Genomic DNA, 17,293 nt, shown 5'->3' with positions numbered 1-17,293 from the left:
AGCCAGCTTCAGGAAAAAGATAAATTACCTTATTTAACCAGCTGTACTGGCAGGAGCAATAGGCGCAGGAAACAGCACACATCTCAGAGCCTGTATCCATTCTGCTGTTGAATTTGCTCGTCGGGATCCCCACAGAACCACAGATGCTTCAGAGCCTGACTGCGAGGCTGGGCCTTGATAGCTGGAAGTCACAGAGAATAAATATGACATTACATTAAAAATTTAAAAGGGTTAAATACGAGTTTTATCTTGATAGCATGAAGTCAATTTTTAATATACTTGTTTCTCAGAAAGCAGGCACTTCCAGTTCCACCCAAAGAACCCTTCGAAATCTCTCTTCTATCAATGATGGGTTTCACTGAATTATTCACCACATCACAGCTGCCAGAGATTTTAAATATACACGACAAGGACTGTAACGGAGAGCAACCTTGTCCCGCAGGCTTATCAGCCACGCTGACAGTCGCACCACAGATGCCCCAAGCTGATCCAGTCTCCTTTCAGCACAGCACATAATTGCACGCTGGGGAGCAGCCCTTCCGCCTCGCCCTCGGACAGGCACATTTCTCAAGAAATAAAAAATAAAGACCACCATTTTTGGAGAGGTGTTAAACTCATGGGCATGAAGGTGTCCTCCAGAAGAACTACAGATGCTTAAAAGCAGCCCTGTTGTACAGCAAAACAATCCTAATTGTAACAGTCCTGGAGTGCTACAGGAAATTATTCCCAGTTTGGACACTGGACTGGTAAGCAGGTGTCTCTCATCATCTGTCTGGTTAGCATTTGACACAAGAATCTGAGATGGACAGCATTTTAATACACAAATAACAATAAGAGCATTAATTATGAGCAATAAGGACCATTTCCTAGGGACACAGGCTGACAACTGGCAAGGAGCTGCCCCAGCCAGAGACGTTTGGCACTCCCTTCCCACCGCCCTGACCGCTCCAGCTCAGTCCGGCCGCTCTACAATTCACAGCCAGAAGGCCAGAATTTTTCTCCTGTTACTCTGATTGCAATCCTCTACTATTTGGTCCTCGGTGATTCAGTTTGTATTCATCCCTCTAATTATCAGTCCTCAATAAAAAGGTCAATGATTCCATCCCTAATCTGAACAAGAAAACCCCTTTGCCTACAGAACACACTTGCTCAAGAATATGTAAGACAAAGGAAACGTTTAAAGAATACTGATGCTTCATAGCCAATTAAGCTGCTTTTTGACCTGTTTTAGAGACAAACTCCCCATTCTGACCTCCTGCTCTTTTTGCTTGCACGAAGAAGTCTCGGGTCTAATTGTCTTTTCCTTGTTCAAGGTCAGCCTACAGCATCAATTATAACATTTCACAAGAAGACTTCCTTGGTAGCCTGGTGCAGTAGGTCTACATGCAGTTTCAGTGCATCTGTGGCACAGGAAAATGATGCACATTTTGAAGTAAACTGGTTCCACAGGGAAATCTAGAGGAATTTCTCAGTAGCATTTGAAGTCAAAAAGTGCACCAAGAACACCAAGCCTGCCCCCCACCAAATAAAAGCTGTTTGAGCTAGAACCAAGCAGCCCTGGGTTATGTATTTGAGGTTTGGGCATTTCTTTGATGTCCTGATAAAAATTCACATATACATACTCACTGCAACTGTGAAGATCCACTTTCTGACACCAGCTCAGGCTGGGCTTTTAATTTAAGGCTTGCAAGTTTCCTTCCTCGTGTCACCAGATCTATATAATTGCTTATAAAACTACTTATTTTTCCAATCAGGATATAAGGCATGTTCACAAATCTCCTCTCAGAGGCACCTGCCTGTTGCGTTGCCCAGATTTTATACTGAATGGGTGGTTATCATAACACCCCTGTCTCGCCAAAGGAAACAAATACAACGGTACCTTTACTTCATTTTACACTCAAGCTAAAATTAAAGAGGACAGTAGGAATATTCAAGCAAATTGATAGACAACTCTAACAACCCTTACACATATAGATTAGATCTACTGCTTGAATGCAATTACCCTTCATGGCACGGGTTTACAAACTGGACTTCTATTTTTTGAACTCATGATATGTTTATTTTCAAAAGTATATGCCTCCAAGACACAGTGAAACCTTCAGAGGATTGTGGAAAGTTTGTTCTTAGTATTTTTACTGTGAATTGCAGGTAGAACATCCACTGAGACTGGAGTCTGGCTGTGCTGGGCACAGTAGAGTTTGAGACTATCAGTCTAAACACAAAAGGGGGACAAAGAGAAAAGTGACAGAAAGCAGTAAGAGGGTAAGGGGTTTGCCTGAGGACAATGCCCCTTCAGAACAAAATTATCTGCCGCCAGGGAGCAGCTCACCACCCTGCATCCTCCTGGCCCACTGCAGCTGCAGAAGGGTCAGGTTAACCAGGCGAACATTGGTCCTACCAGTCCTGGTACTCCAGGGAGGAGCTGTCAGAAGGAGATTTTCTTTCTATGTAGCTGAGGCCAGCCACTACCACTAGGCTCTAATTTTGGCTGGCAAGTCAGGTTTTATCATAATAAAATTAACGACAACCACCACTAGCTACAAGCCATCCCTGTCCCTCAGCTGTTCTCCAAAAATATTATACTCACTTTTCAGTCTGGTGAATTATTTACATCCCATCACTGCTGCTCCCATTTTCCTTGCTTTTTTGCCCTGTGTCACCATCCCTTTCATCCACACACAGGCTTTGGAGACCAGCTGCCTGCTGTACAGCATTAGCAATAACCATCACTGTGAAACTCCTGCTGTTGACACTTTGAAATCAGACCATTAGCAGCAGTCGGAGAAGTGCTGCCTGCAGCCCAGGGATCCGCCGTGGGAGCAGCCTCCCGGGAGCCTGATTTCATCACAACCTGTCTGAATGCAACCGCCAGCGTCTGCCAAATTTCACATCTAAATAGATCAGAAGGAGAGAAAGAAAGAGGCAGGAGGCAAAGGAGGGGAGAGAGCAACCAAATCAGGATTAAACCTCGTGTTGTTTCCGGGGAGAGGATGAGAAATAAGCAGTGCATTCCTTCAGCAACTGTTGCTAGAGTTCCCGCGAATGCTTTTCATCCAGGCTCACCTTTGAAGGACACACGCTGATCTCCCTCACTGGTGAGGCTGCTAAAACGCTCACCACCACAACACAGCAGCAAGGGCAGCAGATCTGAGCCTTGCACTGGCCCCAAAACACTCGGGAGAGCTGTTGCCACCTCAAAAGCTGTTTCATATGTACCTCTGATGTGGGGAAAGACGGCAGGGAGGGAAGGGAGAGAGGAGTTTCCCTCAGCACCTTCATTTAGAGGGCTGAGGGACTAGGAAGGGGTGGGAAGCACCCCAATAGCTGGTCTCCCTGCAATGGATTCGGGTTTGATTTTTCCCTCTGTGGCAGCACTGCGCTGCAAACCCCGCAGCCCTGCAATGCTTCACCTGCTGCCAGGGCTGTACGACCTCAGACAAGCCAATGCTTTCTGGTGTGGCCATATTACCTTGGGCAAGCCCCAGTAGCTACACACGCAGAGGAAACCTGTGCTAGGCCAGGCTGTTCACCCAGAGCAACGGCACTGGGCCCCTGGCCAAGCAGGCAGGCCCGGGCTCGCTGCGGCGCCATGGCTGCCCTGGAGACCTCGCTGAAGGGCGGGCGCTGAGGGGAGCGGCGGGGAAAGGGAAGGGGGAAGGCAGCGGTGAAATGGAGGGGAAGGTGCTGAGGGGAGGAGAGGTGAAGGGGGAAGGTGAGGTGGAAGGGAAGGCGCTGAGGGGAAACGGAGGGGGAAGGCAGTGAGGGGAGGAGAGATGGAGGGCAAAACCTGAGGGAAAATGGAGCGGGAAAGCCTGAGGGGAAGAGCTGAGGGGAGGTGGAGGGAAAAGGCGGGAAACGGCGCTGAGGGGAAACGGAGGGAAAAGGCGGGAAAAGGCGCTGAGGGGAAAGGAAATGGAGGGGCAAAACCTGAGGGGAGATGGAGGCGTAAGGCACTGAGGTGAGGGAAGATGGAGGGGCATCACAGACAAGGAGGGAGGCTGGGCCAGGGCTGCTGACTTTCCTTCCCTTGCTCCTGGCCAGGCTCGGGGGCGGCCATGGGGGGCCGTGGCAGGGCTGCTGCAGGGCCCCGCAGGTGGGAGAGTGGTGTGGGCAGGCAGCGGGGGGCAAGGGGCTGCCCGTGCCCCCCTCCACCGCAGGCCCCTGGCATGAAGCCACCACGGAGAAGGAAGAAGCAGCAGCAGCCGCCGTGCAGGAGTGCTACCACCACCGTGCAGGCAGGTGAGCTGGGCTGGCCGCCACAGCAGGTGTGGGCAAAGGCCATCGTCCCCCCGAAAAGCTGCCACACTCCCTGCAGCTGTCCCCAAAACACCCCACACAGGGTCTGGGCAGGCCTGGGGAGGGAAGGGGGCATGGGGCGAAGCCGGGTGTGCACCAGGCTGGTACGTGACCACTGCTCAGCATCACATTTGTGCAATTGACGCTGCGCAGACATGAAGGGACGCACAGACACGAAGGGATGTGCATACCAGCAGGAAGGCAGCTCGGCTTCACCCGTCTGCGTTGGCCAGCGGACGCGGTGCTTGGCTCTTCCTCCATCCTGCAGGGCAACTGCCATTGAGAGAAAAAACAACCTTCCCTAGGAAATCACCTATGGCACTTCAAAAACTTTCACTGAACCTGTCACCTGTTTATACATTGTTTCCATTTAGTCCACACCCAGGGCTAAACAATAACAGTTGTTCTATCACCCAGTGTCCCCTCCCCAACCAAGAAAGAGAATTAGGAAAAGGAGGGAGACTCATGGGTTGAAATTTAAACAGATTTAATAAAATAAGAAAACCAATAGCGATACTAATACAAAAGACACAAAGTTATACTCAGCCCATAAAGTGGTGGCAAGTCCCTCCAGAGATAGTAACCGTTGAGAAAAGAGAAGAAAGAGGGAAAGGAGATCAGAGCAAAGAGCCTTCCATCCTCCCAAGCTTTCCCATTTATAGTGAACCTGGCATTAATGTTACAGAACACACCTGTGGGCCAGCCTGGGGCAGCTGCCCTGGATTTCTCTGCTAATGGCCTTGATCACCATGGCTGGCCACAGACTGAAACAACATCTAACAGAAAATGGATTCTATAATTTTATCCCCACGAAACCTAGACATACATATACTTTCATATATAGCTACAAATCCGTCCCAAAAAAAAGATTGAGTACATGTAACTACACAGCATAAGCAGTAGGAGGCATAAGCCATCTGTCAAGAAGCAGGAAATTTCATAGACTGCCTAAGATTTGGGATGTTGTAAATATTTAGTGGTTTTCTTTTGGTGAGCTACAGTATAGTTGTTCAAATATTCGCCATTCCACAGGCATGAGTCACGGCACTGATCTAACTTCCCATCAGCGGGGTTGAGTTGCTGTTATAGCTACAGAAAGGGGAGGTTAATTTCAAAAAATCTTCCATGTAAAGGAACAGCCGTTCATTTCCACTATGTTAGTACAAAAGGTGCCTGAAAGTTTCCAGAAATTGTACTATAAAAAAACCCAACACATTGCTTGCTGTATTGATGGATAACATCTTAAAAAAAATCCCCAACAACTAAGAATCAATTTCCACAGTGAACTTGATGCCATTGTAGAAGTGCTATTAGTGCATTAACAGCCTCAATAAATACATTTTACAGGTGTGAGAATCGTTATGTTAGCCAATCAGATAAATATCTATTTCCCACTTAAAATAAGATTTTTAGGCCATGAGCATTTTCTTATTGATTTGGTTTCTTATTAATGGGCACATAAAGGCACAGCAAGCACTTGTCTCATCCTCTTTATGAAATAAGCAGGAAAGCCTCAGAGGCAACGCATACATTTTTGCTAACAGCCTTTATCGTTTTAACAGATAAACACCACCACAAAACCAGAAAGCAGCAGGCCCGCTCCCCTCCACGGCTTGAAATCGCAAGTCCTGGGAGGAACCCTGACTCAGCCCAAAATAACGCAGGAGAGAATCAGAAGGATGCAGAAATAACCAAGGTTGTAGGATCAACTTCCACCATTTTGGACTCTAGTCAAACAGATCAAGGTCTTTCTGCTCAGCTTAACGAAAGCCTTCGATGGGACGGGATTCTTGAAGATCCTGTAGCAGAGGAAGAAAGGCTGCGTATCTATAAGATGAACAGAAGGAAACGGTACGAATCGTATATCCAGCAACATTTGCCCACTGAGCCAACTGCCAGGCACTCCCCGTCACTTCATCGCAGAGCATCATGCACAAGCAGCGATCACACAGTGTGTAAAGAAGATTGCTGAAGTTATTTTCTGGAGGAGCAAGCATGAACTGGTCCTGAATGCTGAACGAGCTAGCGCAGTCTCTGAGCTGCAACCAGTGGCATCACCCAAGATCTCTCAACAAGTTCGGTAGCTTAGTACTGATTACCCACTGTCTTGTACCTGTATGGAGAACAGGACATTTATATTTTAAAAACAAACCACCCTGCTAGTTAAAATATGGATGCAACTCCGACTACTTCAACAATGAAGAGCGCTCCTTTCCATACTGCCTCTTTGTCCTGGAGTATCCCTAGTTATTGCTGGTAGTTTATTTCAAAATCATACTCACTGCATTACGCCTGAGCTTCTCAGGTGTTCACATTGTGAATTGCTGCTCCTGAAACCAGCAAGCACAGCCCCCATAGCAGATGGGGAAACCAAGTGTGGGCAGCTGAATGACCAGATACTTTGTTTGGAGGCTAAAATGATTTGCAGGCACACAAACTTACCTAGTACATGAAACCGAGTAAGCTGCAAAATCAGGATTAGAATCCATCCCTCGTCTCCTGGCTTGTGACCTAATTGTCAGGTACAGTATTTTATTTTGTTAGAAAAATTCATTGTCTCAGACCCTCAGATTTGACATTCTGGAGAAGCACAGTGTATATACAAGGAACACGGAGCACATCTACAGCGATGAGGTGATCCTTGTCATGGTATGTACTGTCTAGAAGCCCATTTGGCCAATATGAATTAAAAATCATGTCAAGCAGTAGGCTGCCTGGTACTCCCCTACTTCAACTTCTCATAGTACAGGAACATGTCTCATATAGAGTGTTACTACAATATTAAAGGAAAACAGCCCAGGCCACACTAAAGGAAGTATTTGGAAGTTCGATGGCACATCTGAAAGGAGAGAGTTTTTCCTGAAGCCCTCCTGAAAAACACTGTTCTAATTTTTAAAGTTTTTTCTTAATGGCTCTTCAAATGGCCTGTCTTTTATACAGCAATTGATTTTTACATATGGCTTTTCTCCTGTTTAATACTTCGAACACTGCAGGATACTCAAATGCTTGCACAGGCTTTTGCAGGAGCAGCAGCACGCTTTAGAATAGCTTCAAAGCTCCCTCGATTCCAATAATGTCATTACATGCAAATCTAGAGCTTTTGCAAGCAGATAAACCAGATGAACAATAAAAAGTAAGCAAAAAATCCCATTACAAATTAATTAACTGGTGTTCAATTGCATCCATTTCTACTCTGCCAGAGATACAAACAAAATCAGCATGCCTGCAAATTCGGAAGGTTTAAAGAACAGAGTAAGTATACAGAAAAACACTACAGCATTCTCTCAAAACAATAGTTGAAACCATCTATTTTGGTTTTATAAAGTTTAATGCATAACACATTCTATTCCTATTTTTATGCTGTATTTACTAAAGTAGCATTTGAGCATCTATATTTTTAACCAAAATTAAAAAGAAATTCCTGTCTCATTAAATACTTGTTATATTTGAAAAGGGTAAGTGCTTCACTTGCAGGATATGCTGAAATCCATACCAGAAACTCTCTTTAAAAATAAAACTATACCAGATGAGAGACTCAAATACATACTGGAGAGGATTTTCAGCTGTCTTCAAGGCACTTTTTCAAGTGTCTTACTGAACTGATAAAACCACAACATTTGGTGTGTTTTTTTTTTCTCAAATACAGAGTTTTATAAAGGAAACGCCTTCCTAGAATATGTAAACAACACCACATGACAGACGAGAAACCAGGGGACCTGAGATTGGCAGGATGTATTATGTATTTGTTACTAAGTAAATACCATAATAAACACTGAAAAACTTTGAATGAAAAACAAAGAATCTTCCCTATATGATGGTTTTCAGATCATTTATTACCAATAAAGTAAGAGACAAATTGAAAATTAGAAGAGGGGGGTGGGAAACGTCACATACATCAGAACACTTGCACAGAGCTAATCAGAGCTTTGCAAATGTCGGAACATAAATAATTTAAAAGGTATCTCTACCAATTAAAATATTTTTAAGAGGTACATAATTAAGTTTGTTTGCTTTATAAAAAATCAGGTGCTTTATCCTAAAACCATAGTGTAAGGGTCATTTAATTTCTAATTTAACTAGGGACAATTAACGATTACAACTTAACATAATCCCCTCTCAGATCTCCTGCAAACGAATTCATTGGAAGAGCGTCGTCAGAGCAATCCAGGGTCTGTGTTCTTCCAGCGTCCTGTGTCCAACTGTGGCCAGCACCAGATGCTTCAGGAGCAAGGTAAATGAAACTGCGAAGCGAGCCACGGTGCAATAGCTTCCCCAAAGAGTTCTGTGCGTTGGGAACCCCGCTCGCTTAGGGGCTGAGCTGTGCCTTCTGTTACGCGGCAACTGTATCTTGGGGCAATGTTTAGGGGAGAATCGTGACGTGTATTTAAGACATCTCCTAAATGCCGTAGTCTGAAACCAACATGTTTATTGAGAAGACTGTGCTGCTTTTAACTCTGGAGCAATGCCACCCTGACTTTGGCATCCTCGGCCACCCTGGGTTTAGAATCTGGTTTTCTGAGGCAAGTACCAAAGATTAAGGACATTCTGTTCTGAGCTAATAAATAAATAAAAAACCAAAACAACAAAAAACCCAAACCACACAACTTCAAGCTTTCCTTCCTGCTGCATTTTTAGTCTCTCAAATCATTTCAGTTCACACTACAGTACGCTTCCACACCGTTCCTCACACTTGCACAAACACACATTAAGCACAGCTCAAGAACAGGTTCCCGAGTTTCTAACTCACCACTGACAAAACTCACTAGCAAAGTCCTCTTTAAAAGTAGGTCCAGGGCTGATGTTGCACCAGAAGGTGACCCGCACCTCAGAGAAGTTTTGGAATATGTGGAAAAGCCGTGTCCAGCTAAGTCAAGTCTACCGAGTGTTTCTGAGCTGCTACCCCACGCTAGCCACCAACGTAAGCCACGCTCCCAAAAGCAGATGCTCTCTCACTACACTGCTCTCTGTCAATACAGAAAAAAAACATCTGGGTGAAGAAAGAAACCTCTCCGCCTTATTTCCATCAAAGCGCATGATAAACTAATGCACGTAACATCCAGATGGCCTTTCATAGTATCTGAAGTTTTTCCCTTTGGTCCCCAAACTCATCATGCACTCGGGACTGGAGGGGTTTTTCAGCAGCCTACAGAGAGGCAAAGGCCACCCCATCCCAGCAACATCCTGAATATTAAAGTCCAGAGAGGACATGGACCTTTGCAATGAGAAGCTCAACAAGGAAGCAGAGCTACAGCTGTGGATTTTGCTACGCAACACAAGTTTCCCTGTCCTTTGCTACCATCTACCTCTTCACAACCACCACCATGACAGCGTCTCACACCCGATCCCAGCATCTCCTTCTCCACTCTAGGTCCCTGTACACATGGCGCATTTTCTGGAACTTTCCTCGTTACAACTCCCTTAGTGCAGACAGAACGACGTCAGTAAAAACTAGGCTCTGGTGTTTTTCCACCACCACACTGTCAAGACCTGACTTTCCAACAACACAGGGATAAATTTTTGGCCTGACGTTCTTCATTACTTGTCCTACTACATGTAGTACACAAATGCTAGCGTGTTACACAGACTACAGTGCCGTAGAAGTCATTATAAACACAGAAGATACACCGTGCCATTCATCTAAAGAACTACCTGATCCTTTCTCTGCTGCCTGGAGCCACAAAAGCAGTTTATCTCCTACTCTACTCAGAATTCCTATTCTTTCCAACTCACACCTTCAAACCGCACATTAATGCCATAGGATAACATTTTTTTATCCATTAAACACAGAATTCCAGATTTTTCTCTGTTAGCTTTTCCCAACAATTTCCAGGAGATTATTCTGCTATAGAAAACGTGTCTTACAATCTGAACTGAAATGAGTGACAGCTCTGGCTATTTGTAACCAAATGACACAGTAGATTCTCTGCAAGAGAGTGAACTGCCCTTATTTTTGCACCCCAAAGCATCAAATGGATTTCCACCTGCCAGGCACTAGTCCACATTCTTTCTTACCTGTCAATTTTTGCTCTGGGAAAATACTTCCTCTTATTTTCATGTGATTACTGCACTGCGGGGAAGGGGAGGGAACTCACGACTTTAAAGGCGAAGAAACAAGTTCCTTACTAAGTTATGTTCCCACAGAAAACCGCGTTCAGGCCATTCTGATGCTTAAAGCAGGAATTAAGAGCTGAGAAAGAGGGTCTGTACCCGCTTTAGCTAGTGGAGTTAGCACAGTACGTTAGATGGGACTGGGATGGACCAGAGCAAGGGAGACGGCCGTCAGTCAGCACCCATCCAGGACACAGTCGCTCCCAAGGTACTCCGAAGTTTCCAGCTCTACACTGGAGAGGAACCGCCGCGTGGTCTTACGACAGTTGTAATCCAGCGTGGTGGTGTACACAGTCTTGGCGTGCTTCGGGTAGACGATGGTGGTGCTGGTGAAACGCCGGGGCTTGTTGCGGGGCTCGAAGTGGATCTCCGCTTTGTAATTGCGCCACGTGCAGTTTGGGACACAGATGACCGTCTGACTGCAAGAAGACATGCTTAAGCCCACTGGCATATAGACGTCGTCGATGAAGTGCTTCTCTGAGTCGTATTTAACTGAGGACGTGTACCTGGAATACAAGAGACACGTGTGTGAGCTCCGCTCCGGAGTAGCAGGCTGCATTTTCTGGAAAACGGAGCCCTCGGGTGCTGGGGTGGCTCCTCAGCCCTCACCCGCCACCTCGGCACAGGAACGGCCCCATCACGCAAACGCTGCCTGCTGGGGCCTCACCCGCTCGCTTAAGGAGAAAGCCTTGCGTGAGCCCCACGCCCGGCACTGGCACTGTTCTGCCCAGCTGCCACCACTACCAAACATCTCCATCCTCATGTCCATCGTTTGAAGGCTGAGCTCTATGAAGCCAAGAACCTCCTTGAAACACCAGTACCTAAGCCCAGAGGCCTGGATCCACATTTAGGCTTTGCACATAAGCATCCTAACTCCTCGGAGCGCCAAGTCCGTGGAAGCACACGTTATTTTCTCAGTTCTCCTCTGCCAAGAGTCACACGGGAGTTCTCTGCTATCGCTCCCGGCATGGGGCACTCTCTGAAGATTCAACTGGCAGGAAAATACAACAACTTGCACATCAAACTCTGCTGGCAAGAAAATCCTGTGTGCCTGGGCTGAAAAAGAAAGTTTTCACCTGCTCTCTGTTAGCTTTTTCACGGTGCTAAATGTGATCAATTCCAGCCCCGGGGGACTCCTTCCCCACACCACGGTGACCACCGCTTGCTGCCCTCCCCTGCATTCAGCTTCTGTTTGATTGTACCAGTCTGCCTCTGCTTGCACAGTAATCACTTGGAGCCTTCATTTCTCATCACTGCAAATCACGACGTTCAAAGGAATAACTCACAGGCTGCGAAGTGATGCAGCGCATTAAAAAAGATAATTAGGCAGTTTCTTAATATTAACTTTTCTTTTAGTTCACACAACCAGCCACAGCTGATAAGACAAAGTCCTTATTACAAACCCACGAGGTTAGGAGAGCAAATTCCTTTCCCCTAATAAAGCAGTCCTAGAAGGATGGCTGCTTTGCAGATCCTCCCTCACGATTACCTTCTGGTGAGTCAGTTGAGAGGCAACATTTGGGAGCAGCGCGATGAAGTAAAAGCAGGAGAGTAAACCAGAGGAAAGTCTTCCTGGAAAAAAACTATATGAGATTAAAAGAGACTGAACACTCCTTCAGCCTGTACAAACGGCCAGGTCCAGGAACGTACAGCTGCGTGGAACAATAGCTTTGCAAATAAATTAACTTGACTCACGGGCACTGATAAGGCCTAACTACTCCTTTACATGCGAACTCCTTCGAAACGAGATGACTGTAACACAGTATTTACCTTATTTCCTTTGGTGGTAAAGGGTCAAACTCAACTCCTTCGCCGAAGGATAAAGGACACAATCTCGGAGGGCAGCTGGGGAGAACAGGGCTGGGAGAGAACACAGAATTCTGCAAAAAATGCAAAAATAATCCTGTTTATGTCACAATTTGGTACGTTCTCAAGAAAACACATTTATTTAGCCCTTGGTACAAAGCAGCCGAGGTTCCCATTTACGTGCCAAGAGGATCTGCTAGTTGAGCCATGCCTACAGGTGCAACCCACAGGTCTGACCTGACGCTGGTCTAGAGCACCAACGATGTGGCAAGGTGCATCTTTGGCAAAGCCCGACCTCCAGGAGCTCACTTCAGAGAAGCCACCCTGGGAAACGGCAAGAAAGGCAGCCCCTCGGTGCGGTGCAGCTTTCTGCAGCACGAACTATAGTCCCTTCGCTGTATGAGCTCACGCTCAATTTATAGCTAATGTTATATGGGGGCATGAGAGAGCTCTCCTTGCTGGATTCACCGGATATCCCTGCGGGCAAATCGCAGTAGGAAATTATTGCGGGGCATCTCGCCACGAGCAACCTCCTCGTTTCACATCTACGCCGTGGCTACTATTCGAAGGCATTAAATCCAACCTGTCCAATTCACACACAACCTGTCGGGAAGGATTTACTCACTCCCTCTGAGCTGTGATTCACGGAGTGCCCCTGTGCTCCTCTCCTGGAGGGGCAGAGCCGTGAGCCGACACCGCCCAGGCAACGTCCCGCAGCTGGAGGGAAACCAAAGCGGTCCTCGGTGAGAGTCTCGCAGCCCCCAAGGGACGCAACCTGCCTGTGTTTTTGAAGCCACCTCTGCACATGTGCTTTAGTATCCAGGGGTGAGTGGGCTGTGGGCATCTCTCCTGTTCAGCGCACAGTTCTCCTACAGCCTTTTCCAATTTCAAGCAGCACTTTCAGTACAAAAGGGATCTCTCCTCTAGATCTGCAGTTCCCAAAGTGTTTGTGCGAACAGCTCAGCGTAAACATTCAACAATAATTTAAAAAAAATCTAGTGCATCTCAACACTACTAACTGAAACCACAGTTTAATACACAAACTTCCTCCTCTAGGTCACACTCTGGAATAACGAGAGTTCATTGGCCACAGGGATTTTCAAAGACGTGCTGCGACGCTGTCCCAACCCCTACCTGGGGCAGGAGAGACGGGCTTCCCTCGCATCAGCAAGGGCCGACCCTAAAGTTAGAGGCTTTTTAAAAGCACCGCCGGCTCCCCTGACCCAGCACAGCCCCGGTTCCCCGGCGGGCTCCCTCCCAGCACCACTGTGCCAATGGATACGACGGCGTCAGCGGAAGGGATGGAAACGGGGGTCAGTTGTTTCCAACCTGTCCCCACACCGGCCGCCCCGGTGCCAGCCCCCACCGTAACCCCAGCACCACCGGGCTGCTTTTCCACCCTCCTTTCCTCAAAGGATGCTGCGGGGCCTGAAGCGTGGCCGGCTGCCGGGGTGGGAAGTGTCCCAAGGGCAGCGGCTGGTACCCGGGGCTGCAGCCGGGAGAGGGGCACCGGGGGGTTCCCCGGGGCTGCTGGTCCCGCGCCCCTCTGCCGGCTGCAGCCCCGGGCAAAGGGTCCCGCCCCGGGAGGGGTGTCGGAGGGCTCCCGGTGCCGGTACTCACCGCAGCGGGGGGTGCGGGCGGGTCGGGCTCCGTCAGCCCGTTAGTCGCGGTACGATCGGGACTGCCCGAAGAGAGAAGCCAAGACGGTGGGACGGGCCCGGGGCTGGGAGGCAACCCGGAATCGGGGCTATCGAGCCCCGTATCGCCTCGCTTCCTCATGTCCGGGAGGTCGGGTACCTCCCGCAAGCTGAGCCGACCCACCATAGCGGAGCCGCCCGGTCCCGAACCCGCTGCTGCTCCGCGCCCTGCGCTGCGTGCGCCCGGGCGGCGGCGGGAGGGGCGGGGCCACGCCGGGGGCGGGGCCTGCGGGGCGGGGTCACGGCAAGGGGCGGGGCCTGCTCGCCTCTTCTCCCTGCACCTCATCCCGTAACCCCCCGGTGCCCATCCCGTATCCCCCTGGTGCCCCCATCCCATATCATCCCTGGATCCCCTCCTCTGCCAAACCAGCTCCCAACGGGCGGCCCTAAACGCGGCCCCATTCCAACCTACGGACCACGCACCGTCCTGATGCGCTGCCCCGTCCCATGCCAGCACGGATGTTGGGGAGCGCTGGAAGAGCGAGCCCTGACTGCCAGATCCTGCTGGGCTGGTCTCCACCTCCAACACACTGATTTCCCCAATAACAAGGGTCCACTGGGTGTTTTTGCAGCTGGGTTAAGCACCCCCGGGCCCCCCCAGACTGATGGGATGGTGGCTACCGAAAAACAACTGGGAATTATTAATAGCGTCTGTGCACCGCAACCAGGTTAAGGAAAGTGTTTTTGCTGAGCCTGGGCCTGACCCCGCTGTCTGCCCGGGCACTCCTGGGCCTGGGATGGGCCACAGTGGGTAGCGCCGATGGGGAACACGGTGCTCACTCAGCTGCTGGGGCAGGACTGGGATGAGAGCGGGGACTGGGGAGGAAATGCGGGGGGACACTGGTCCCTTCGCTGTTCAGCCACCCTCTCCCATCACTCAACCTCCGCAGCAGCCGCCCCAGCTTCCTCGGGGGGCAGCTCGCAGCGGACGCAGGGGCCTTGGTTGGGCTGCAGAGCAGCAGCTCTTACGCACAGGCTTCACCCACCCCTGGGAGTTTAACTACACCCTTCAAAACTCACAGCTTCCCCCAGGCTGCTCGTTCTCACCCCCAGCACACCCCGCCAAGGATCTGGACCCAGGCAGCAGCGCTGCCCCCCTTAACTGCATTTTTCAGGCAAAGCTGAAATAAGAAAACAGAGGGAAAAGGTCTTTCTAGCACCAGATGAGACTGAGGGAACGTTTTTTGGAAAATCCTAATGAAGTAATTGCGCCGTGTCATCAGATTCGGTGGGGGAATACTCCGGCGGAGGGAAAGCAACTGCCTGCAGCCAGCCAAAGTCAACACTCCCCTGGGCAGTAACCAGCAGTCTGGCCTGACAGTCCCAGCACAAGTGAACCCAAACCCCTGAAAAGAATTCCTTCCCTGCCCCAAAATTAAAAGCAGAGCAGAGCTTTCAGCCGTAGGCGTCTGTGGTTTGCAGCTATGCGGTGCTGGGAACTCCGGAGACTTCCTCAAGGAATTTACATTCCTTTGAAGAAATACTATGAGGCTGTTTGCTGAAAAATGCAGATGGAAAGAAAAAGAACATTAAAAATTTTGATTGAAATCCTTGGGGTCTGAGCAAATGTGCTGGACAGGTGTTTGCTTCCTTTTGATTTAAATGCATCCCCCAAAAAAAGAGAGATTCTGGTCTCTGCGAGAGAGGGGAAAGGTGATCGCTCCTCGCTCCAAAATCTCCCATAAAAGCCCTTTATGAAATTAGACACCTCAGAAGGTGCTGGAGCAGTTTCCAGCTGAACGCGATCGTTATTTCAGAGCTGCCGTGGAGCTCCTGGGCTAAAAACCGTGCTGCCAGTGATGGAGTTAGTGCGATTTGGGAGCAGGGGGAACCCACAGCACCTCCCAGCAGCCGTCTCCGAGGGCTGGGGGCATCTGAGCAGCCGAGGGGGCTCAGACCCGGGCACCCAGAGCTGCAAATTCACCTGCTGGGATGAAAGAGGAGTGTTTAACCAGAATTTTAGCTCCTCAATAAAACACTATCGATAGCTACCGCACGCAGGGGCCCTGCTTTTAAGGCACATGTCCTCTGCCCTCTCACAAAGCCTCTCAAACCGTACCGACCCCCGCAATCCCTGATGACATTGGAAATCTTTTCCCCTGCCTGTACATCACAGCATGTTTGTCCATATTATTTACTTTTTAACTGCCTGTGCACAGCCGGGACAGAGCCGATACTGTATCTTATCAAGATCCTCCTTCCATAAAGGACTTTCCCCCGGGCTGGGTGTGCTTGGCTTAATCAGCAACCCAACAACAGGCACATCGACGCGGCGCTGGGGGCCGTCGCTGCGGGCAGGGGGAAGCAAATCAGAAGGATCCCGTGTTATTCGATAACGATGGAAAATTATTTCCAAATGATGGGAAAGGCGAGAATGCTCCCCGTGGCACAGACCACGGACCCGCCGGGCACGGGAGTTGAGCTCACAGCGACGCTCCCAAGTGTCGGGATGGACGGGAGCCCCGGGGCGGTCCGAGCGGTTCGGAGCAGGGACCAACGCTGCTGGCACGGTGCTGAAGTCGCTGAGTTTTGATCGTCTCTTACAGCCCTGCTGCAAACTGCCGAGCCACGATCCGAGGCTTTCCCAGGGCCTCGGAAGCTCCGTGTGCTGCCAGCGAGGCTTGAACAAAGGCAGGTTTTCCTCTCCCCGCGGGATCCAGATCCCGATGGCAGCTCCGTGTTCTGCCGGGGAGGGCACTGCCACTTCCCAGGGCCCGAGCACAGGAGCCCGCAGCACTTTGGTCCTGGTGACCCTGTATGCCAGGCAAGGCGAGGGCGCAGGGACCCCCCGGCACACCCAGCCCCAGGCCCCTGCCACCCCCAGATGTCCCCGCGCTCTCAAGGGTGATGCTGGCAACACACTCGAGCCCATGTGCTCCCACTCGGACTCTGGCTGGGGACCGGTGGAGCTGCTCTGGCTGAGAGAAGGGCACCAGTGCAGGCTTTAACCTGGAAGTTTTGGGTGCCAGTAGCACCAGCCGGTGTACCCAGCCCCAGGGGAACATCTGCCGAAGCCTTTCCCAACACAGCCCAGCGACAAACGCTTCAGCTCCTTTTCCTAAGCACAGCAGAGCCGTGGCCCGATGCCGACAAACAGCATCTGCGCCTGCCGCCCGCCCAGCTGCGGCCAAGAAAAGGCGTGTGGAGAATTGGACATCGTCACTCGGATGCTCCAAGTCACGGCTGTAACTCTGGTGAAAAAAATAAACACCCGTGTTGCCCGGCGCGGGCTGCTCCGGCCTCAGGGTGGAGGGGGCAGGAGAAAAGTAAATGAGTCATTAATTCTCCCAGCAAAAGAAACTCCTCCGTCATGGGCCGTGGGGAGAAAAGGCGTTACCTCTTAATTAATTTCAAAGGAAAAATGAGGATCTCTCAGAAATGTCTCC

General features: G+C 49.7%; 2 protein-coding genes across 2 annotated transcripts; one reads left to right on the top strand and one right to left on the bottom strand.

The window, feature by feature from the left end:
* Nucleotides 1-3,669: 3,669 nt before the first annotated feature.
* LIAT1 (ligand of ATE1) lies at nucleotides 3,670-6,268 on the top strand. Its single transcript, XM_068415883.1, has 3 exons — nucleotides 3,670-3,712; nucleotides 4,042-4,239; nucleotides 5,859-6,268. Exons 1-3 carry the CDS (start codon nucleotides 3,670-3,672, stop codon nucleotides 6,266-6,268), a joined length of 651 nt encoding a protein of 216 aa, XP_068271984.1.
* Nucleotides 6,269-8,108: 1,840 nt separating this feature from the next.
* On the bottom strand, nucleotides 8,109-14,102 carry RFLNB (refilin B). Its single transcript, XM_068415882.1, has 3 exons — nucleotides 13,831-14,102; nucleotides 12,175-12,284; nucleotides 8,109-10,910 (listed from the first exon to the last, which is right to left on the bottom strand). Exons 1-3 carry the CDS (start codon nucleotides 14,032-14,034, stop codon nucleotides 10,580-10,582), a joined length of 645 nt encoding a protein of 214 aa, XP_068271983.1. The 5' UTR covers nucleotides 14,035-14,102; the 3' UTR covers nucleotides 8,109-10,579.
* Between the last annotated feature and the right edge of the window lie 3,191 nt (nucleotides 14,103-17,293).

Source organism: Nyctibius grandis, chromosome 18 (assembly GCF_013368605.1).
Source record: "Nyctibius grandis isolate bNycGra1 chromosome 18, bNycGra1.pri, whole genome shotgun sequence".
Classification (NCBI taxonomy): Eukaryota; Metazoa; Chordata; class Aves; order Nyctibiiformes; family Nyctibiidae; genus Nyctibius; species Nyctibius grandis.
This window is presented reverse-complemented; position numbering and strand designations above follow the sequence as displayed.